Genomic DNA, 23,625 nt, shown 5'->3' with positions numbered 1-23,625 from the left:
TTTACACCGAGGTGGAGATTAACGATATTGTATATAAAGTAGATCCCTTAACAGTGATATAAACACAGCCAAATTATGCGATTTGGTAAGCCTCATCATCAACTGATCATTTTTTCAAGAGTCATTCTCTAATAAAAAAAAAAAGTTTTGTAGGCAACAGTGCTTCAACATGCCTTTTAGCTACACCAAAGTCCTTAAGGGCAGCTTATATGTATAGCATCACAGACTATGTATTAACTTAATTATTAACTGACAGTGGTGGAAAAAGTACTCAAATCCTTTACTTTAGGAAAAGTAGCAAGACTATAATGGAGAAATACTCAAAAAACAAAAGTTTACTTAAGTAAAAGTATAGAAGTATTAGCAGTAAAACGTACATAAGGATGAAAAGTAAAAGTACTCATTCTGAAGAAGTAGTATTTTAATGTTGTAGGTCTAACTGCTCCATATACTGTTGGGGAGTTTAAACTCTAACTATGCTAAATATTTCATGAGCTTATCATATGTCTTGCATGTAAAGCCTTATTAAAGTCAAAGTAACTAGCTACTACAGCCGTCAGAGTAAAAAGTACAATATTTCCCTCTGAAATGTAGTGGAGTAAAAGTATGAAGTCTCACAAAATGGAAATACTCAAGTTAAGTGCCAGTACTTCAAAATTGTTCTTAAGTACTGTTAACTTGTAATAACGTAATTGTAATTGTTTGTAATATTTATACCATCCAGCACACTTGTTATCATGTAATGGTTTAGTAATTCAGTGAAGAGTTGCATCTTAGACTTGCAACTTCACAACAGGAAGAGCGAAGATAAACATAAAACATAAACAGTATCTTCCAACTCATTTTGATAGCAGGTTGGCCCGGACTCCTTCCCCAGTGAAATGAACATGTTTTTCCAGAGCCGTGTCTCAGCTTAGGTTCACCTCCAGATCAGGGAGGCAGAGGGGGCATGGCAGCCTCTCCTGAACGTCCCAGGACATCAGAGAGTCCAGTGGGGCTCTGGGTGCAGGAGGTCACCCCTCTGCCCTGGGTCTGCGGTGTCTCCTTACACTCTCCACACATACCAGAGAAAACTATAACCTCTATCACAACAAACGCTTCTTCAGTCTGATGCCACACACTCACTGGTAGCGCTGAAAGCTCCCTGGGCAAAACACAACATTCACAGCTCTTTCTGGAGGTCAGGTAAATGTAAGATTTGAGGTTAGATTGGATGTTTTAAGGTGGAAAATTTCATGATTTGCATTCATGTTTTAGGAATTTAGCTGATGCTCGACTGACTTGCAACGGGTGCAACAGTAGAATAAGCTTCAATTCCTAGATCACTAACATTTATAAGCAACCAGCAGAGGTGGGAGTAAGTCACACATGGGCAAGTCACAAGCAAGTCTCAAGTCTTAACCTTCAAGTCACAAGCAAGTCCCAAGTTACTGTGGTGAGAATCAAGCAAGTCAAGTTGAGTCCCTGCTATAAGTCAAGCAAGACAAGTCAAGTCATACGAAATTCTGATGATCCACCCCAGTTTCCACATTTAAATCAGTTAAAAGACAGTGGTCATGAAAAGTTGAGTTTTATTTTCAACATTAACGAAAACTGTTGCAGCCCGCTTACATCATATAAATCTTACTGATATTTGACATTTTGTGGCAATCAATAACAAGTCTCCTAAATGAACAACAAGTAAATATTTAATTAAAAAAGTCAAGTCCTTTCGAGTCATCTGTCTCAAGACTCAAGTCATGAATACCAAGTCAAAGTCAAGTCGAGTCTTTTATCAATGTTAGTCAAGCAAGTCTCAAGTCCTCAAATTTGCGACTCGAGTCTGACTCGAGTCAAGTCATGTGACTCGAGTCCCCCACCTCTGGCAACCAGTAGTAAGCAGTTCAAGGGTCAGAGCCATAGTGTGATGCAAAATTCATATGACCTCAAAATTATCATGTGAGAAATAAGTTTGCTTTGAAATTTGCTCAAAATAAAAAATACAGACAAATAAAGCGGAAGAAGCGTGTCATCAATAACCCAGCATAGCTATGGCAGAGCCTCAGGAAGAGAGAATTAAGAGGAAGAATTGTGTTAAGTCGGATCTTGTGATGCTCATGGCACTGAGTATGGATTTCTCCCTGTTGTTTTTGGCTCGGAGGGCGGTGTTGCACCGTGCCATGCCCACCGTGTCGTTCGGCTGGCAGACCCGGCAAAGGCCTTTGATCACATGAACGGCCTCGCTTGCTCTGACTCCTGGGCTGAATCGGCTGGCAGCAAAGACAAACTCATCCCATTGTGGAGAAGTTACGAATGCAGTGCTGCGGCTCTGAAACCCCCCCCCCCCCCCCCCCCCCCCAACACCCCCCTTGATCATTCAATACGACCGTGACCTGTGAGCGATCTCCTCTTGTGTTTATACTGTCCCTCTGCTGGGAATACCGAAGTGCAGCGGGCCAAACAAGGAGAGAGAAAAGTCGGCTTGCACTCTGCCACAGTCTGCGCTCCTCTCCGTCTCAGTGAGCTGCTGAAGTAAACAGATTGAGGCTCAGCAAAGCCTAACGCTCACTTTCTGTTGGTTGGAGGATTGTTTGTGCTGCCCCAGTGTCATTTATACTGTATGAAAGTGTTTTATAAAGGCTGGGTTTGGACTCAAAAGTGCATCCCTGAAGTTTACATTTGTTCCCAAGACAGCAATTAACTCTGTTATGGTACCATAGTCTTTTCATGAGCAGGTAATTTAAGGGTATAGGCAAAATAATAAAAAAAAAGGTAGCAGTTTATTGGCTTAAAAACAGGGTAAATATTGTTCCATGAGCTTTTCACATTAGCTTGCAACAATCAGTTTGGGGCTGCAAGAGAAAAATATTTACACAAAGAAAAAGTCTGAAAACCAAGGCAGTACACGTTCATCTGTGCCTTCCAGTGCTGATAACGCCGGCCACTTTAGTCTTTCATCCTGGTTCTGTTAAATATAGAGCAGCCTGAGGCCTTGTTTTGCTCTCGTGTGGAGCGAGTTAAAATGACATCTCCGCCATACCTCACCGGAATGTGACAACCTGTTTATTGGTCATCTGAGACATATAACTTCCACATGCTCCTATGGACTCGCACTACATAACTGGGACGTATTTGGAACTGCTTACAACATGCTCTTTGTGGAGACCGGAGCAAAAAAACAAAAAACAAAAAAAAAACCCTGTCACCACTGACCTGCATGACGCGCCTGTTTATAGTCATGAGTTTCAGCACGTGCATAACGGCACATGAACGTTTAGCTGTACAGGCCTATACAGTATCCAGGAATCCAGACATTAGAGAACTACTGTTTTTAGACTCTGTCCAGCTCTGACAATACTTCCTTTGTGCTGGAAGTATCACACTCGGTCTTTTCCTGTTCGGGGGAGAATTCAGAGCTTCACACGGTATTCATAAATTTAGCACCTTATGATGGTCTGACCTTGGAAAACAAACAGAAACCCCGGTGCTGTGAGGTGGAGCAGCAGCTGTTTCTTTTCTGCCTGCAGTGCGGAGTGAGTGTTGAGGCTCAGACCTCTGCCCACCCGGCCGAATAGAGGGGAAGGGGAGGGAGGACGAGGGTGGGAGAGGGGAGAGGGGAGAGGGAGGGTGCCGTCTGTTCAGCCCAAGGTGAAAGGGTGCCACGGACCTGCAAATGGAGACGAGGGACTAACACTCAATCTGACTCTGCCGGTCAGGGGGGGAGAGACATGCAGTTTGGATCTGTCTGCTAGCCTGCCTTATGCTCAGGAGACAGAAGGTCTCTGTTGCTCATTTGCTTCTCTCTTTCTCACTCTTTTCTCTCTCTCTCTTCTCTTTCTCCCACTCTCTCTCCTCTCTCTCTCTCTCTCTCTCTCTCTCTCACTCTCTCTCTCAGTTTCCAGCCTTCCCATCTGTATGTGATTTAGGCACAGGCTCAGGGGAGAGGCAAGTCCGCTAGGGGAGGCGTAAGGGAGAGAAGAGTCAGGGGAGGGAGAGAGAGAGAGAGAGAGAGAGAGAGAGAGAGAGAGAGAGAAAGGGAGGAAGTCCACACAAGTTTGTTTTAGAGGACTTAGGCTGGGCTGGGACTAGGCACAGCGCCGCATCTGGAGGTCGGACCAGTGGAAAAGTTAAGCCAACGGGAGCAGCGGAGCAAAGGAGCTGCCTGAGTCCCGGAGAGACTTGACCACAGCCAGGAGGGACTGACAGAGAGAGAGAGAGAGAGAGAGAAAGAGAGAGGGAGAGGGGGATCAGTGCTCCACTGGGCGAACACACAAACATGGCTGCTAAATCTCTGCCCTGCCTCTGCCTTCTCTGCATCCTCTCAGGGATTGCCTATCCAGCTTCTGCCGCCAAGTTATGGGACCAGCAACAGTCGGTGGTGAAAGTAAGACAGCTTTTGTTTTATCTCTGTCTCTGTCTGATACACAGGATGCACTGGCTCCAGCATGTTAGCACAGCCATATTTAGTTTTCATCATCATCTTTTCCATAGATTTACTCTCTCTGTCTTACTGTACATATACTGTATGTATACTCCTTAGGCTGTTAATCATGCAGGCAAATGCTGATTTGGTGAAAAGTGCTACTAGAAGATCAGTAAATAAGAGGAGGAGGCAGGTTTGTGAGTCTGTTGAGTCTGTTTTGGCTGCCTGAAGAGCTCTCTGAGGACTTATGTATCTCTGCCTGAAACTTCATAATGGTGCTGATGCTTCCTGCTCAGTGTGTGTGTGTGTGTTTGTGAGTGTGGGTGTGTTGGGGAGGTGGAGGTGGGATGGGGTAGGGGTATGGGGTCACTGAAGGTACCCCCGGCCCAGGCTATAGCTCTGATAGGGTCTGAGTTACTCTCTTCATCACTGTCATGCCCCTCCCGCCCTTCCCTGACAGATTGCTAATGGAAACCAGCTGCCAACTGTTGAGCAACACCCCAGAGAGAGGGCGAGAGCGAGAGAGAGAGAGAGAGAGAGAGAAAGAGACAGAGAGAGAGAGAGAGAGAGAGAGAGAGAGAGAGAGAGAGAGAGAGAGAGAGCACAATGGGCAGTAAGGGCATGAGAAACCATACAGGACTGCTGCCAAGCAGGCCGATGCTCCCTTGGCTTAGTATAGGTCCACTGCTGGAATGGATGGAAGCCTAGAGGCCCAGTTTACAAGCCAAATAAAGTGTTAAAAATTAGAGTAATGGAAAATATGTTTAGAGCTTCCAAAAGCACTTTGTTACTCTGTTTTGCTTTTTTTGCTTTTTTGTTTAGGTGAACTCTGTGTTGAATTGCTAGATTTAGGAATTACATACAGAGAGTGATTAAGAATCCTCTAATGGGAGGATGGAGGACTTTATTTGTGGTCATATATCTCAGTAAACATAGGTTTTTAGTGAACACTTTCATCATGTAAGGCAAGTCATCCCTTACATTGTCATGAGTGCCAATACTTTAAAGCATAACTCCATTTTCTTGACCTGGAGCCTATTTTCCCATTTTTTTCCATCATACCAATCAATTCTGAATAAAACCTCATCAATTGCTTCACTATAGAGCTACTTTTGCGAGTTGCTTTGGTGTTGATTTTGGAGTTTCTATTGGCGCTACTGGGCTGTATTAGAGAATTGCACACCCTGGATGGGAAAAGAGGATCTGGATCTAAAATGGCTGGAGTTATACTTTCAGTAAAAGTTGCCCTGGTGGGATTCAAACCCATTGAGCTACAAATAGCCAGAACAACTTCAAATATTTCTCATTTGTTTTGAGTTATAGATGTTTATTTCTCCATCTCTGAGGACTCTGAGTAGAGTTTCCCCTGAGACGAGGCCACGCCCCTGCAGACATGTTGTCTTTGCTGGGTTATTGAGTTACGATGAGATTCTCATGACCCAGTGGTCTGTCCCATCCTGAGGGTCTTCAGAGGAGTTAGCATCACTAAGCCCAGCGTCTGAACCCCTCTTCAAGGCCAAAATAAATACAGCAACCAGCTCTTGTTGTGAGGCGAATGAGGGCGGGGGAATGAGATTCAGCCTTCAAGCTTTCACATTTAATCCACTTAATTCTCTCACTTTGGGAAAACTCAGTCGACAGGCAGTTCTACATAAAAAAAAAAAACTGTAAAAACAAGCAAGATACTATTCATAATAAAAAGACATCTGGACAGAACAACATGTTAGAGATCCCACTGTCTGTCTCATGTCATTGCAGATAGACAGAGATAGACACACACACACACACACACACACACACACACACACACACACAGTGCAGAGAGAGGGCATGGCCGCACAGTTCTGGAGCCCCAGGACTAGGGAGAGTGTTGACTTTGGACAGCGCTCCACTGTGGAGCCAACTCCTGTTTTTGTGCGTGATACCAGCTTTATTTGTTCAGGTCTGTATCCCAGAGATAAAGTCTTATGGTTAATTTCGTGTAACACCAATATCAGCGCATAGGAAACACACTGCTGGTGATAAATAGTGCAAACCCAGTCCTGTGGATGGACAGAACAGAAACGTTGGGAGTCGTTGGGACAGGCAGCTTCACATGAAAACAGAGAGAGGCTATACAACATGTTGAATGTCATCTTTGTTCTCCACTGTAGTGGGCATAGTGGGAGGGTCACCGACATAGTTCACATTACAGAGTGCGCTCATATCAGACAGAAGGCTGCAGATGTCAATTGTGTCAATTTCCATGATGGTTAAGATGGACGGATTAGAATCACCACCGTGGCTTAAAATCCAATTCAAAGTTTCATATTGAGTATTACAGCATATCCCCAAGGGAGATGTCTCCGCGAGTCTGAGGCTTGAATTGCAAATGCAAGGCTTCAATGTTTTCTGAATGAAAGGATTACCAAGTTGTCCAAACATGGGGGGGGGGGAATAATGTAATTACAAGGGGTTCGTACAAGCTGGCGGGCTGTATACTTTTGATGCATTCCTCTCATTTAAGAGGGGTCTGAAGAGATATGAATCCCACTTCTAGACCATCTGCTGCATCTCCCTCCAACCCCCTGTCCTGAGTCTCCTGTATATACACACTGCAGCTGTCCGACCCATCACAGTGTCACATTGGTCCAGACCAATCCAAAACTCTTTTAAGTGGCTTTACAAATGGTAAATAGCTCTAGCTCTCTGTGGTTTTCTCATAAGATGGTGGTTTATTACTGCTAATGGGCTTTCTCTACCATTTGGGGCCAAAATGTCATTCTTTATCTTTTTTTATTCAGTACCTTTCACATTAGCATCGTCAGTTACATAGCCAACATGTGTTTGCAGGGAAGGGCGACACACTGAGCATTGATACGGCTACTGATGGATGGGTTTGAGTGAGATTGAGTGAGTGTATGTGCACTGCGGGTCAGGGAAAACCACAGGAAAGGGCCTGCAGGAAGAGTCTGTGCCGGCTGTGAAACACTGCTGTTCACAGGATGTTTCACATTAGCTGGCTAGAGAGACGTTTCTTTGTCTCACTGCCCATCTGAGAATAAATCAAAGGAAAATATGCATCATAAGCAGGCATATATCCCTGGAATGTTCCATCTTCTGGCTATTCTGGATGCACAGCATGAATGTCCAATTGACTGAGTGGAACAAGGGGGCCGAACCATTGAGTTCTTATAGGCCAGTGCAAACAAAGTGGTATTGTGGGCCTCTTTGAATGGCCCTGCTTCAGATGTTCAAAGATGTGTGTGTGTGTGTGTGTGTGTGTGTGTGTGTGTGTGTGTGTGTGTGTGTGTGTGTGTGTGTGTGTGTGTGTGTGTGTGTGTGTGTGTGTGTGTATGGGGTGGGTGGATTTGGAGGTTAGAGGCTGGGTGGGTGGGTGGTGGGGGTGGGGGGCAGGGCTCTGAACTCTGACATCACACCATCCTGAGAAACCCCACCTCACAGAACAAACATCAGACAGGATGCAGGTTTTATAAAATGCCATTCTGTGAATAGCATGGGACTACTGCAGTTCACTTTGGTCTTTTGTACCTGTACATATGCTTATATTTTGTAGACATGCTCACTAGTTTAACAACAGAGCCACCATCAAAAGGGGCTAATGGGGGCATTTGAGACAAGATGTTGAGACAAGATGTTGAGACAGGCTGAAGAACTTATTCCTCTGAAGATAGAAAACCCTAAGCAGCCTTGCCAAAGTGATTCCAGGTGCCCGCTTTCTCAATTAGCCGCTGAGTGATTTACTGCACCTCAGTGCAGTAAATCACGGAGTGCAACCTCAGATAGTCTTGAGCTAAAATGTGGCATCTGGCTTTTACTTCCTATGGGAGAGTGGGCAGTCCACTCATCTTTAGCGTTTTTTATTTATTGAGACAGTTGGAAGGTAGAGATGGTCAGAGCAACTGAGACACAGGAGAAAAATGTTAGTCCTTAACCTGCAGGGGCAGCATATGGCTCCAGAGGCTGTGGACTTCATTACTAGTTTAATGGGGTATTTCTACTGCTATGTAACTAAAGTTTGAATTCATATTTCTATTTGATTCTATTTCTAGGTGTGTGCAAGGGGATATTTCCTCAGCGAGCAACTCAAGTGCCTACCATGTAACTGCAAAGGCCATGCAGACTACTGTGAAGATATCACAGGCATTTGCATAGTAAGTTTCCCACAGTGATTATCACTAAGTATAGTAAACAAATGTACTTTTTGTCTTTTTACACTTTTAGTCAAAAGTCATTTTCATGTCATTTTCAGTCCAAGTCCACCAGTTTTTTTTTAAGTGACCATTAATATTGTGAGAGACAGACTGCTACTAGTTGCAATCTTTCTCTTACAGGACTGTAAGGACCACAGTACGGGTGATTTCTGTGAAATGTGTGAAGACGGCTACACGTTGGCTCCCAGCCTGGACGGACACCACACCTGCCGGCCGTGCGCCTGCCCCCTCTCACTCACCTCCAATAAGTAAGCCGGTCTGTTGTTGTGTCTGCAGAAAGCAGGCTGTGTGTTGGCAGGCGGTGTGCGGTCTCTGAAATTCTTTCCCCTTGTGTCCGGCCAGCTTTGCAGTGCATTGTGACAGAGGAGGTGCCATCCTGCGGTGCAAGTGCCAGGAGGGCTATGCTGGACATTTCTGTGAGAGGTCAGTGCTGACAAGGCTTTGAACAACCAATCAAGAGGTTAAGCCACTGTAAGCACATTCAGTAAAAACTCTCAATACCACCAATTACTGACTTTGATGTGGGCAGATCAGCTTGGTAATGCAATCTCTCTAATAAGTATTCTGCAGCACGAAGACATCCAAGTAAAGTCAGACATCTCAGTGTCACAGTGGGTTACAGTGCAGGCCCTCATATAGTGCCCCATTATATCATTATATCTAACTTCCATTAGCGTTGCGCTTGCCACTGCAGCTTTATCCTTTTCAAATGTTGTAATAGAACTAACTAGCAGAACTAAATAGACATTTTGTAACATTTTGTTAGGTGTATTTTTCTTATTCCTGTGTTCAACTGGACAAATATAGATGATGTGACGTCACATCGAGATATTTCCTGTGCAGAATGATAGCAGAGGATTTTTCAGTGATCTAAAACACTGACAGTAAACATCAGGTTTTGGTGTCAGTCCCTCAGAATAAGAAGAGCGAGGGCTTCTTTCTAGACTCACCATTTTGCTCCAAAGTTCAACAATCATACAGGGAGAAATCCATCGTAGAAGAGGCAGAGAGACCAGTTTCTCCACCGACAGTAGCCTCAATAGACCAGAATGCAATGCAGCCACAAGACTCGTTGCCTACCTACACATAACCAACAGTTGAATGCAACAACCGTCCTCTGCGGGTTACTGAAAAACATTCTGAGAAATGTAAAAGTAGACAAGGCTATAAAGTAAGTTACAACAAGAGTATGGACAAGGGTGGATTTTTCCTTTTAAGTTTTTCATACAAGCAGCACATGCAGTGAAGAACAGGACTTCCATGATAACTTCGTCAGTACCGTATATTGTCAGTCATCTCCACCCTTCCTCCTCCAGGTGTGCCCCTGGTCACTATGGCAACCCCATGGCGATTGGCAACTCCTGTAAGAGGTGCGACTGTAACGGCAACTCCGACCCCAACCTGATCTTCAACGAGTGCCACAACGTGACGGGCCACTGCCAGCACTGCTGGGGCAACACCGCTGGTGGCAACTGTGAGAGATGTGCCCCGGGTTTCTATGGCGACGCCATCAGTGCCAAGGACTGCAGAGGTGCGGACCAAAAGTGAACTGGTAACACTTTACAATAAGGGTCACTAAGTTAAGGGTTAGCTAATGCTTAATAAGCATTAACTAAACCTTAATTAACAGTTAACTAATGTGTAATTTACTAATGGTGTTCATGTTAACTAAGGTATTAATTTATACATTATTTAATAGTTTATAAAGATGACTATTAAATAATGTATAAATTAATACCTTAGTTAACATGAACACCATTAGTAAATGATTACCAGACACATTAGTTAACTGTTAATTAAGGGTCAGTTAATGCTTAATAAGCATTAACTAACCCTTAACTTAGTGACCCTTATTATAAAATGTTACCAGTAAACTCAAACCAACTAACCTCCAATGACTGAGCAGTGGAGAAACATTCAAGGGAAAGAGAGATATTAAAAGATTAAAAAAAAACCAATGATCCCTTCTTGTCTGAGCAGTGGAAAAGTACTACTGAATGAAAACACAGTCTCATGCTCCAAGGTTATGCTCGAGTTAAAGAATAGTTGCGGCTTAATCTTCTGTAAAACCCCAACAATTCCCCTTGTGCATCTTAAGCCAATCACAAAGCCATATGTATGATGAAGGCCGGAAAATTAATTTAGCTTGTTTGCTCAGTTGCACTGGCCAGCTAGTGAGGATTCCTGTCATACACCAGTGACGGCAGCTCGGCATTCTTGCAGGACGGTGTAGTACAACACTAAATGGTGTTAGCTTATGTCACACCATGTTGGAGTCAGGATATGAATAGCATCAAGTAACAGTGCAGGGTTTGTTTTGGTTTTTTACTAGATATTTACTTGTAATTGATTTCAGCACACTGCAAAAAAAACTCCATTTTAAGTAATTTAGTCGATTATTGAGTCCTAAAATCATAATTTTCTTTAAAAAAAATGAAAAAATCTGCCAATGGGATTAGATTATTTTACTTGTTTCCAATGCAAATCAACATTTTTTACTGTTATGTATTTTATGACTTTAATATAATCCTGAATCTGTACAATGGAAAAACACGACAAGGTCACAACTCCAGATCATGGATTACCAAATGTTTTTCAAGTCCCTGCAAGTACAAAAATAACCCTCTCCACTGTGCTGCTGTCATCGTTTGACCTCTGCTGTTCTCATCATCGCATGTATCCTGTGTCTGTGGCAGAGTGCGAGTGCAATAAGTGCGGGACGGCTTCATGCGACGACAGGACGGGTGTTTGTCACTGCAAGCCGGGCGTCACTGGGCGACTCTGCGACCAGTGTGAGGTGAGAAACTCAAGGACCGTATGAAGGATATGATCTCACAGCCGTGTGACATCTGACATTCCTTCCAGAAGCCTCACTGATGATGCCATGTAATGCAGGATTAAATGATAGGAGGCAATATCTTTCAACCCAAAGTGAACTTGAACAGCCAGTTAATAGGATCTAACTGTGTGTTTTTCATTCATGTAATCTAGGAGGGCCACTCGGGTTTCTCCAGCTGTCAAGGCTGTCGGAGGTGTGAATGCGGCCCAGCCTCTCTTCGCCCCACCTGCCATCCTCTCACCCACGGTTGCCAGTGTCGCCCGGGGGCCGGAGGCCGGTATTGCGAGCGGTGCCTCCCAGGCTACTGGGACTACAGCCCATCCGGCTGCCAGAGTAAGTCATGTGTCTGTCACACAACATGTCAAATGTTCTCTCCGTCTCAACTCCCTAGAAAACAACGCCCCCGGATCATTTGTCATAACATTCGATCTAGATAACGTTTTCCCAGAGAGAAATGTTACGCCCGCTGCTCCGCTCCGTTCCCACACCCACCGCCACAGTAGTGTACATGATGTCAGGGAGGCATCTGCTGAGAGCCGTAACCCCGTGGCCATACAGGCTCCCAGTGGATAAGTGGATGACATCACCGTGCAGCCCAAATCTATACACACACAGCTGCCAAAACCATCAGTCCCACACAAGAGAGGCCACAAGACAGATGTGCAGGCCTCACAGCCAAGATACCATCTGTGGGTCATGATATATTTGATAATTGCGCTGACCCATGTCCAGCTGATAAAGCATTTAGGCTAGCGTCCAGAACTTTCTATGTATGCCTGACGTTGTATCATGAAGTGCATCTGCGTCTGTTTCCCTACATGCAGAGTGTGACTGTGAGAGCGGCCACTGTGATATGCACACAGGGGAGTGTCTACCAGAGGCTGCAACGGTCAACCTGTGCAACATCAGTAAGTGGGTTTAGTTAATAGCAATAGCAGAGACCCCATACATAGCAGACATATTGTACCACTTTTTAAGAAGACAAAAAAGACAAATTGTACACTATAATCTCCTACTTCCAGGCTCAAGGCTGATACATATCAGCTGTTTAGAAGCTTTTCCAAAGATTACAGTATAAGATTAAAGCACAATACGATATCTGTTGTCCGCTTCCCCGCTTCTTTTCCTGGTTTTAGGTTGTGATGAGTGTATCTGGCATCTGATCGGAGACCTGCGGCTGTCCAACAAGACGCTCGACCACCTGAGGGTCAGTGTGTTGAACATCTCCACCGGGGCTGCTGCTAACGACAGGCTCAAGTACTACAACTACACTGCTCATCGACTGCAGGTACATACAAATACAAGTATAAATGTACTTAAAAATATTATAAATGTTGAGTAAGAGGCGTGGCTCTGGCTCTCTTGCTAAGCTAATCGATATCACTATCGCTAACTGAATGCAAGTTCCATTCTCTGGGGGTTGTGGAAAGGCATTCTGGGAAATGTAGGAAATCAGTAACTGAAGTAGAAGTAAACGAGGCAGGTTGATGGAAAGTGGATACACCAAAAAAGTAAATTACAACACTTCATCACAAAATAACTCCTGGAATGCAATGAACATCGCAAATCAATAACTATCCGAGGGTGGGTTTTTCCTTTAAAAATGTTTACTGACCATTGTACAGTACTTTCATTGTTTCAAATCCATCATTGTGTTTTCTGTTAAACTCACTGAACCATAACCTACTTTTGTTTTGTTCCCAGACGCAGTTTTTGGGCTGGAGGAACAAGTCGTCTGTGATGAGGATCCAGACTGGGGAGCTGGAGGAGGCTACAGACGCTGTTGTGTCAGACATCAAACAGCTGGGAGAAATGGTCAGCAAATTCCCTCATCCTTCATTTATCACACATTACTCATGCAAGGGAAGAATCAGGGGTTTCTTTTTAGAAGCCTTTAGCAGTTTTAGGCCGGTGCTTTTGTTTTTGGGGAATACTGTATGCATCACTCTCCTAGTTAGTATTTCTTAGTCGTGCTCAAACAAAAAGTCAATTCAGATTAAAACTTTTTTCCCCTCAAAATTGCATTATAGTCGTTTTGCTCTGTTGCTTATCCATACGACTGCTACAGCTCCTGAAAGTAAATGGATTGCCTTCCATTCAATTTCTGAGAAAGTGGTTTGAATCCCCATTGACTTGCTGTAGCGTTGCCAACAAATGCTATAAGGAGGCAACTGCCAAATTCTCCAAAATTACAATGCTGCTGTGATTACCTCTGGGATGTTGTGAAAGTTTTCTTAGTTTTTGATCAATAGAAAAGGCTTTTTAAAATCCCTGAGCGTTTCCTGGAACATCTGTCCTGTCCAAATTTGATCATGTTACACTTTACTGTTATTTAGAAATAATAATCCATGGAAGCCTCATGCAATCTCATGCACATTGTTTTACCTAACTGTAGTGGTAGTGTACTTTCTGTAGTCTTAATCACTGGGGACCCATTTACCTAATTTTAAAGAGTATTGTGTAGTTTAAGCAAGCAGAATTTTCCCTGTTTTTGAGCTATTGTTTAATTAAGAATTTGGGTTAGACTGATATATTAGTTCGCTGATATATTGGGCCAATATTGGCCTTTCAATAAAAAGTCAATCAACAAAAGTTGATGTTGCCCATTGCTGATATGATTTTAATACTCATCCAGCTTGTGGTTGAGTAATTTACAGTGTCAGTCTGTAAAACAAGGAGCAGCTAACCAACCAAAAAATGTCCTTAGTGTGGGTTTTAATGGAGAGTTTTAGTGTTCCATGGACTAAATGCTGTTTGAGAGGGTTTCTACCCTGCAAAGAATAGAATTGTGGGGAAAACACTGAATCCTTGTATTTTTGGTGGGTGATTTGGGGGGTTCAATTTACATCTACAATGCAAAATTTTGCCATAAAATATCAGACATCAGCAGCTTCAATCCAAAAATAACAGCATTGGCCTTCAAAAAACTATATCAAACCCTATTAGATTAGGATTAGATATTAGGATTAGAGAGTCTTTGGCAACATGACACAGTCTATAGCTGCTCCAGAGTTATTTAGAATCTTCCTACAAACCACCTTGTGGACCTAACCCAGTCTCTGAAAAACAACAGTGTCTATGGTCATTGATTTGTGTTAGCGGAGGTCATTGATTTGTGGCTTGTCTGGTGGTTTGGCAGGAGAGCATAGTGAAGGCTCTGGGTGACCGGGTGGATGACGGCACGCTGCAGACCTTCACCCTGGCCGACCTGCTCACCGCAAACCTCACCGACCTCAACGTGCGCATCGAAGGTACCAGAAAGCTCCACTCACATGCCACTGACTCTTTTTTGTTTTATTAGTGTCCAATTCAGAGAGAGAAGGAGAGAAAAAGAGAAGTGATCTTTCTAACTAGATTTGTGAGATGTTGTTGCGGGCTACATGATTTGCACAGCCTCTAGGTATAAAATATATCTTAGGAGTGCTGATCTGAGAACATTTTGTATATCTTATATCATCTTATATCATGTTGAACTTCATATGACCATGAGACTTTACCATAGATCATAAAGCCGCACTCCTCCTCCTTCTGGATGACTCAATGTTTTATGCATTTGGGTCCACATCTCATTTCCTGTGTCTTTGTGAATTTATGTGTGTGTATATGTGTGTCTTTATGTACTTTGTATGTTTCTGTATCTGTGTGTGTGTGTGTGTGTGTCTGTGTGTGTATTGTGTGTGCACAGAGATGATCCATGACTGGGAGCTGTACAGCGTTCACCAGGATCTGGACCCGGACATGGTGAGACGGAGCACAGAGATCGGCCAGGGCATGGTGGCCTGGATGAGGAAGCTGGACCTGTCGCCACGAGAGCCCACCGCCACCGACGAGTCGACCGAGGCCCATGACTGTGAGGAGATATAGTTCACAAAACACAGACGTGTACAAACACACACACAGAAACACATAAACAAAGAGAGAGAGCGATTAGTAGTTGTTATCCTCATGAGCGTCGGTTGGGAATGGCAAGGTATAGCACTCACAAAACCTTAGTCCAAATTTGATCTTGTATTCTTCATCATTATACTGTTTGCTAGGTAACAACTCACACTCTCCAATGTCCATCACATTTTCCAACCTGAAAAAAAGGGTGAAACAGGAAAAAGAGAATGAGCGGCAAGCCAGACATCTGCTGCCATGCTCAACAATAATTTATACAATAACTGCGAGGGCAGTGCTGTGTTCCCCTCAAAACCCAGTGTATCTAGTCTAACAGATGTGCATACACCTAGATACAGAGGTGGTAGAAGTACACAAATTCCCTACTCAAGTAAAAGTGCAAATATTCATTTAAAAATATAATCTGGTAGAAGTTGAAGTACCATTTCAAATCCTTTACTCAAGTCAAAGTATAAAAGTATGTGGACGTAAATTTACTTAAAGTATAAAAGTAAAAGTCGTTCTCTAAGAAAGTAATTTCTAATGTTCTAAACTGGTTTTCTGTTGAGCGTTCCTCTGAATCCCAGATGAGAAAGAGTCTGCAGCTCAGATCATGAACCCGAACCCTAGCAGCTGAATTCACTAACGTTAATCCTCAATCTTGTTGCTTCTCTTTTCTTCGTGTTGCTTCTCTCTCTGTCCCTTTCCCTAATTTTTGGTGTCGCTTTGCTGAACAAGCAGCCGATCTCAATCTGGCTCTTGATCAGCTGCTTCCGGGATGGAAGCTGTCTGATGCTGAAAATAATTTTTTTTTAGAAAATCAGTTGATGATTTCCCGTGAGTAACGAGTCCGTTTGAAAATGTAGTGAGTAGAAAGTACAGATTTTTCTTTTGAAATGTAGTGAGTAAAAGTAAAAATTCTTCAGTGAAAGAAAAAAAGAGTAAGGAGTAAAGTACAGATACTTGAAAATCTTACTTAAGTACAGTAATGAAGTATTTTTAAGTATTTTTTTTGTTACATCCCACCTCTGCCTAGATACAGACACTGTACATCCTTAGATACATGTTGTAGCATCTGGTAGGGACCAAGCATGAACCCAGGACCTCCCCAAGCAATGATGCTTCCACCGCGCCATATCCGTTTTGGCGGCGTTCATGTCCCACACTCAGTTATGACATCCTTCAGCCCAAATCTCTTGGTTGATATGCTTCTTTGACAGCCTTCATCACATTTCTGACACCGATTCAGCATCAGTTGGGGAGTGATTAGGAGCATTGATGCAAGTGATGATGCAACAGGGATATCCCTTCTGGCGGGGTACCATGCAGGCCCTGAGTCACTAAACATTAATGATGATTTACAGTATGTGTTGCGATCCTGTGTGTGTTTTTTTTGCTAGTGCTGAGGCGAGTCCGTCAGCTGGAGAAGAAGCTGATGAGCACAGACGGCCGCCTCTCCCCCGTGAGGGAGGTCCTGTCCCGCTTCACCGCCAAGCTGTCGGACGCCCAGCAGCTTCTCCAGAGAGCCGTCAGCACCGTCCAGGAGACGGAGGACAGGAACAAAGCCAATGTCTTCAAATACCAGAGGAATGAGGTAATTTGGTACGCCGTCCCGTGCCATTCTCCTCTCTCCCGGCTCCTGACTCTCTCTCTCTCTCTCCTCTCGCCCCAGCCACTCCCTACTCGCTCTGTGTTTGTCAAGTGTTGCTCCATTACTACAGCTCAGTGAGATACGGATCCTGTTAAAAGACTTCGCTGCCTCTCCTCCCCGCTGCGAGGGAGTGCGCTATAGTGTTGAGTTCCTCCTCTAAGTGCCGTCTGCTTTATCTCCACTCAGAACATTTCAAACAAAGTTGAGTTGTGCCTCATCACAGGGAGGCAGCTGGCCTTCAGAGATACAAAGGAGCTCATCCTCAGCCTGTGCTGTACTGTACTGTGTGTGAGGGGATGTTGTGATTCCCTAAAAGTCTGTCAGAAAGATGTGGTTGTTGTTCCAGAAAAGTCTATTACTCTTGGTATTTATGTGCCCGGGAACAGAAAGTCAAAACCAGCTGTGGGAGCTTGGGATTGTTACAGTGGGAGGAGGAGGCCCGAACTGGGGGAGAAGCAACGCTGCACCGCTAAATTCTTCCCATGATAATATCCAGCTTAGTTTATCCCAACACCAGGGAATGGAGGTCATTTAGGAGGACGAAGTGACCGAAACACTGATAGGCATTAGATTTCTGAACAAAGATCACACACACACACACACACATTCTGAAATGCTCTGTGGCAGTTTACTGTGAATGTTTTCAACAAGGACATTCCAACAATGACACATGGTCAGCATTTTCAATATTCAGTATTTTTTCAATATAATTTTTTGCATTTTTGTGCATTATGCTCGTTCAGTAGACTCGTTTGGCTAGGAAGTTGAGAAAATGAGATAACTGTACTTTCTCCAAGTATCTGACTGAGTATCAGTTTATACTCAACATTGTAGAAATAACCGGATATACAGAGCAGTAGGAAAAGTTTGCTGATTAGGTGTGATTCCCTGCACAAACTCCCCAAGTTCATGTACTATATTTTCATGTCAGGTCCATCGAATTGTTGATTTACGATGGTGTAAAATCCTAAGTGGGTGGAATTTGGATCCAGGAAGTTCTGATCCAGCCCCTGTCGTCATGCCCCATGAGATTATGGGTCTGCTGTCCTGCAGAACAGCTGCTGCTGCACTCTGTGGGTGTGTATGTGTGTGTATGTGTGGGTGTGGGTGTGTTATCGGGAATGGAGATCTCCATGATCAGGCCCTCTGCTGTAAATCAATGCCATGAATGGTGCACTGTCCAAACAGGGAGCCTCTCTTAATCTGGGGCTCTTCCTAGCCGCAGCAGACCGGTCCACACCAGCTGCAGCCGCACTACTGCACACTGTTGGGTTACCATGGGGAATAATATTATCTAATCATTATGCCATACTCAGTCATGCAGTGGCAACGTTAAAGGTGGGTTGTGCTGGGTACTGTACACTATAATCTCCAACAACCACATACCCCCTACTGGATGAAGCTGCTTATTAAACAGTATATGAATTGATATTATAAAGGTTTATATTATCCTCAGTATGTGGGTGGACACCATTTCACATATAAAAGAATGAGTTTTTGTGAGTTTACCCTGCACTGCAGCCCTGGTCTTACTCTACCAGTGCTCAATACTGTAAAATTAGTCCTCTGTAGTGGCTCCTTTGAGGCTATTTTTAAAGCTACTGCACATAGGGCTGGGCAATAATTCAATATTATCGTTTATTGTCTTTCAATAGAATTATATTGCGAAGAAATAATGATATTGAGTCAACAGGATATACAATTCTGTTGTCTAAAGTAATGATAAAAAGCAAATTCTAATTGAAATATTAAACAAATTAAGGAGTATAATTAGGATGAGTTTTATCATACTCTATATTACCATGCAGTTCAATGCAATGGACGTCAATCTGACTGTTGATTAATGTGATAATATATTGATTATATGTAAGCAGATATTTTTATACATTATATCAATGTCAAAATATTAATTCATTTTGTCCATATGGCCCAGTCCTAACTGCACATGGCCATGATTATCATGAAAAGAAAAGTTTATTGAAGCACTTTCAGTAATATAACAGGCAAGAGCTCAACAGAGTTCATGAACCAGTAAGTCTCAGTTGAAACTCGGCATATGATTTATCTGTTGTGCGCCCATAGGAGAGAGGATAACTAGCGCATCAGACTGTGGAGATTCTGTCAAGAGCAGAGGATGTCTGCAAGTGTACAGTCCCATGCCAGAGTCTGTCTGCCTGACATTTTAGGGTCTCTGAAGTTTAACTAGCGCATCAGGCAGTGGAGATTCTGTCGAGAGTCGAGGACGTCTGCCTGTAGTCCCCCAGCGAGTCTGTCTGCCTGGTGTTTCAGAAGTTTTTTATTGTGTGTTCTCCTCACACGAATAGAGTCTGTATTTGCAATTTGGAGAAAACAATCACGGGACCTGTGCCCAGTGGTGGAAGAAGTACCCCGATCTTTTACTCAAGTAAAAGTAGAAATACCACAGTATAAAAATACTTACTTAAGTAAAAGTACAAAGGTATTTTACTTACAAAATGTACTTAAAGCAACAAAAGTAAAAGTACTCATTATGCAGAATGGCCCATTTCAGAATAATACAGTATATATTATATTATTGAATTATAATTATTAAAGCATTAATGTGTAAGCATCACTTTAATGTTGCAGCTGGAAAAGGTGGGGCTGATTTCCATTACTTTATATACTGCTGGGTAGCTTACAGTAATCTATAATAATACATCACAATTTATTAGTTGATTAAGTAACTAGTAACTTAAGTTATCAAATAAAGGTAGTGGAGTAAAAAGTACAATATTTCCCTCTGAAATGTAGTGGAGTAGAAGTATAAAGTAGCAGAAAATGGTAATACTCAAGTAAAGTACAAGTACCTCAAAATTGTACTTAAGTACAGTATTCGAGTAAATGTACTTAGTTACTTTCCACCTCTGCCTGTGCCATAACTTACTAATTTAAACAGCTAAGATGTATTGTGTACCATGCTTCATCCACTCCATCCCTGATGAAGCTTATTGTAGCAGAAGATCTTGAAGATTTTGTAGATCTGTTTATTGACTTTTTGCTTTACACTTTACAGAACACACAAGGGCATGTTACAAGCAAAAATGTATATGTAAACAAAACAAAAATCAGCTCGGCACTTACAGTATATATTTATGATACCACTTTGTCACAGGTACAGTTACCACACATATAATTGAAGGAGTCACATATGGAAAATTAGTAAAACATCAATTAAGTTTGCGTCTTATCAACTTATCCTCTATACAGAAACATATTTTTAGCAGGTTTTAAATAGTTTCTTCTTTACTGCTTTTTCACCAAGTGTGTCTGGCTTTCTCCTCGTCTCCCTGTCTGTCCCCCAGGCCCGGCAGCAGCGGCTGGCAGAGGACCACGCTGCTGTCAACGACACACTGGAAATAGCTGCTGGCTTCATCTCTGAAACAAACAGGACTGTGGCTGAGGTGGATACTATGGTGCAGGTGAGGCCTACATGACTGTGTGACAGCTACGCTCAAAACTAGATGTCAGGATCCAAGATGGTTTCATAAGTATGGGTCAAGGGTGAGACAAACTGTAGGGATCCCTGCTGTCTAATGATGCCCGGGTTTTCTTTATGGCTCACAGAATGAGGCAGTATGTATCATAATCTAATGGACTGCGATATAGGTTGCAATATCTCAGCACTTGCATTGAATTTATTCATGAAATGGAATCCCAAGACCCAGCCTGTGTCAGACTCTAAAGCTAGCCAATTTGATTTGGGAGCAATTTGTGGATTGCAGCAGATTGAATAAGCAGCATTCACAAACGGCTCCCGCTTTTTAGTCAAGTGGCTCTCTATTGAGTTACTCTGTGGGGAAATGCAATCATCCCCAGGTAACAATGTTAGCTGGGGGCTTGGAAGTGTGTGTGTGAGAGTATGTGTGTGTGTGTTCTCATACTTTGAACCTTGTGAAGAACAAAAAGTCCTCACAAGTATTAGTCAAATTATAAAAGATCCAGTTCTGACGTGTACATATAAAAAAAAAGACTATTTTAGGATGATGGGATTAAGGGATGTGAAATAAATGTAAGTCAATAAAATGTCCTCGCAAGTATAGTGAATCATATGTATGTGTATGTGCGTGTATGTGTGCATGTGTGTCTGCACCTGTGTGTGTGTGTGTTCATGTGCCTGTGTGTACAGAATGTGACCGAGTACCACGCTGCCATCGATGGCGCCGGTAAAAAGCTGATGGGGAAGACGGAGCGTCTCTCTCTGGCTGACAGAGACTTGGTGCAGAGAGCCGACGACCACGCAGACGAGCTGGAGAGACAGGCCAACGAACTGGAGGAGTGAGACACACAATCTTAATAATTACAATTAATTTGGAAAAAAAAACACTTTAGGTAACACTAGGTTAGGGAACACATATTAACTATTAACTATGGGTTTTCTGTCAATAGTTATTATTTAATTTCTCTCAATACTGCTATAAGCACTATTGAGGGAAAACCCATAGTTTAGTTAGAATACAATAGTGCAGAATAAGATGCTAATAAGTGGTTTGTTATGACTAATAATGAACCGAAAACACTACTAATATGCATGTTAATAAGCAACTTATTAACAGTTAATGTGTTCCTTAATCTCAAGTGTTACCAAAAATCTACCTAAAATTCATATATATACATATATTTCCAAAACACAGATGATTCTATCCTCAAAACCATACTCAACCATACAAACTCAAAATTTTAATTGGAACCAATATTGTACTTTATTTTCATGCCAGTCATTTTGTATGACTGGGTGTCAGTTACAGTTTAGGCATTAAGTTGATGCTCTTGACCAGATTGGCTTATAACAGCTGCAACAGTAGAAAACATTTTTTTTGTACATTCCCTCTCATTGAAAGATTATGTGGTCCTTTGCTGTATATGTGGAGTAAGCTTCACAACCATATGGCCTATGAAACTCCATATGAAAACCCATTGGTGAATTTTTAAAATAGATGTCCATCAAATCCTCCTGGACTCCTGGAAAACTGAATTTATGGAAATAATATGTTATGATCGGACGGCTGTGCTTTGCGTGGACAGTGGGCGTTTTTTGTCTGGATTATGTACCTTTTGAAATATCCCGACATAACGTCTACCATGTGTCCTCTCTCCTCCACACAGGGATCTGAAACGCAGCGATGCCAATGGCTTTGTGCAGAGAGCTATAAGTGCCGCCAACGTCTACAACAACATAGTGAAATACGTTGATGACGCCAATATCACCTCGCTGACCACCCTCGACCTGTCCCAGAGAGCCGAGGACGTATGTGAGATTGTATAAAGTGTACATCCACTGTGATTCCTGGCAATACAGCTTCTTCATGATATGCTCTGTGTTTTAGGCCATCAGTGGGATCAACACACAGCTTGGATTCCTGACGACACGGAGCAACAATGTTTTCAAGGAATCAGTTTCGCTACGTTCAGAAGAACTGGGTAAGATCGGCTTTTACATGAAATATCACTGATTTGTTGATTTCTAATGCAGTGGTTCTCAATGTGGGGTCCGGGGACCACCAGGGGTCCTTGAGGAGGCTCCAGGGGGTCCCCAAGCAAATTTATCTATTGTTAAACTTCACCATTATTTCATTTACAAGAAGTTAACACAATTAGAGAATGTAGAAGAATGACTATTTTGATCATAGTTTCACTGTTATCTCTCTACCTACAATACAGATATTCATGGAATTCTGGACAAAATCATATCTAACAATAAAAATATTCTCAGATTTGGGTTTGAGACAAAATCTCACCAAATGGGGGTCTGTGGCCCTAATATGTACTAAATTAGGGGTCCTTGATATGAAAAAGTTTGAGAATCACTGTTGTAATGTGTCTAATATACACTATTATATATCTCTCTCGTTCACTGCATCTGATTGGTTCAACAGAGGTAAAAGCTGAAGTGGCTGACAAGCTCAAATACATCGAAGAGACCAAAGAGATCATGGAACAAAACACCCGAAAACTTGCAGACGTAGTGCAGGATATCAATGGAATTCAGAGGGGTAAGAGGAATGAAATCACATACTTTAGCATTTTAATGTTTGGATAAAGCAATGGCATCTCAGTGTGACGAGTTAAAGCCTCGTATTTGCAATGCCAAGACTGGGAGTTCAAACTTGGCTCTCAAACTGTGTCACATCATCCACACTCACTCCCACCTTTCCTATCTCTTTCTCCTGTTCTCTATCAAGTAAATGCTAAATGAATTTGCCATTTCTCATCCTCCGCATCCATTTCCTGACCCCACAGACAGGACGTCAAAGCGTCTGGAGTTTACCCAGGAGGTGGCCGAGGGGACGCTGAACCGCTCGGTGGAGGTCCTCCAGACCATCACCCCCATCAGCACCAAGGTGGAGGAGTGGGCCGCCAACATGAGAAACAACGAATACTCCACAACGGACTACGAACGGGCCGTCATCTCTGCCGGGGAAGCAGGTATCGTAGCTGCTGCAGCCTCTGACGCACATCTTGGATAAACAAAACAACAACTAGCAGGAGATAACCAGTGAAAAAAAACATGCACATCTCCAAAAAACCTCCGTTTGCAGGTAAAAAGATTAAAATGTCTTTATTATAGTGGCTCCATATAAAAAAAAGTCTTCATCATCAGTGTCACCAACAAAGTTTGACT

At 42.9% G+C, this 23,625-nt stretch overlaps 1 protein-coding gene across 1 annotated transcript in view; it reads left to right on the top strand.

The window, feature by feature from the left end:
- The first annotated feature begins 4,234 nt into the window (after positions 1–4,234).
- lama4 (laminin, alpha 4) overlaps positions 4,235–23,625 on the top strand; it is a 32,978-nt gene continuing 13,587 nt past the window's right edge. Inside the window, exons 1-19 of the mRNA XM_071520373.1 lie at positions 4,235–4,363; positions 8,455–8,556; positions 8,737–8,864; positions 8,959–9,039; positions 9,933–10,147; positions 11,313–11,413; positions 11,608–11,788; positions 12,280–12,363; positions 12,592–12,743; positions 13,160–13,270; positions 14,595–14,706; positions 15,141–15,305; positions 16,735–16,928; positions 20,309–20,425; positions 21,133–21,281; positions 22,110–22,251; positions 22,331–22,424; positions 22,880–22,996; positions 23,244–23,429. Coding sequence (XP_071376474.1) covers positions 4,256–4,363; positions 8,455–8,556; positions 8,737–8,864; positions 8,959–9,039; positions 9,933–10,147; positions 11,313–11,413; positions 11,608–11,788; positions 12,280–12,363; positions 12,592–12,743; positions 13,160–13,270; positions 14,595–14,706; positions 15,141–15,305; positions 16,735–16,928; positions 20,309–20,425; positions 21,133–21,281; positions 22,110–22,251; positions 22,331–22,424; positions 22,880–22,996; positions 23,244–23,429 — 2,539 coding nt within the window. The 5' untranslated portion in view covers positions 4,235–4,255. The remainder of the gene's footprint in view (positions 4,364–8,454; positions 8,557–8,736; positions 8,865–8,958; positions 9,040–9,932; positions 10,148–11,312; positions 11,414–11,607; positions 11,789–12,279; positions 12,364–12,591; positions 12,744–13,159; positions 13,271–14,594; positions 14,707–15,140; positions 15,306–16,734; positions 16,929–20,308; positions 20,426–21,132; positions 21,282–22,109; positions 22,252–22,330; positions 22,425–22,879; positions 22,997–23,243; positions 23,430–23,625) is intronic.

The sequence above is a fragment of the Centroberyx affinis genome, unplaced genomic scaffold (genome assembly GCF_046629955.1).
Source record: "Centroberyx affinis isolate AG114_WGS23_722 - 3 ecotype Tasmania unplaced genomic scaffold, CSIRO-AGI_Caff_v1 ptg000794l_1, whole genome shotgun sequence".
Taxonomy (NCBI): Eukaryota; Metazoa; Chordata; class Actinopteri; order Beryciformes; family Berycidae; genus Centroberyx; species Centroberyx affinis.
The sequence above is the reverse complement of the archived record's forward strand: the minus strand, read 5'-3'. Positions and strand labels throughout refer to the sequence as shown.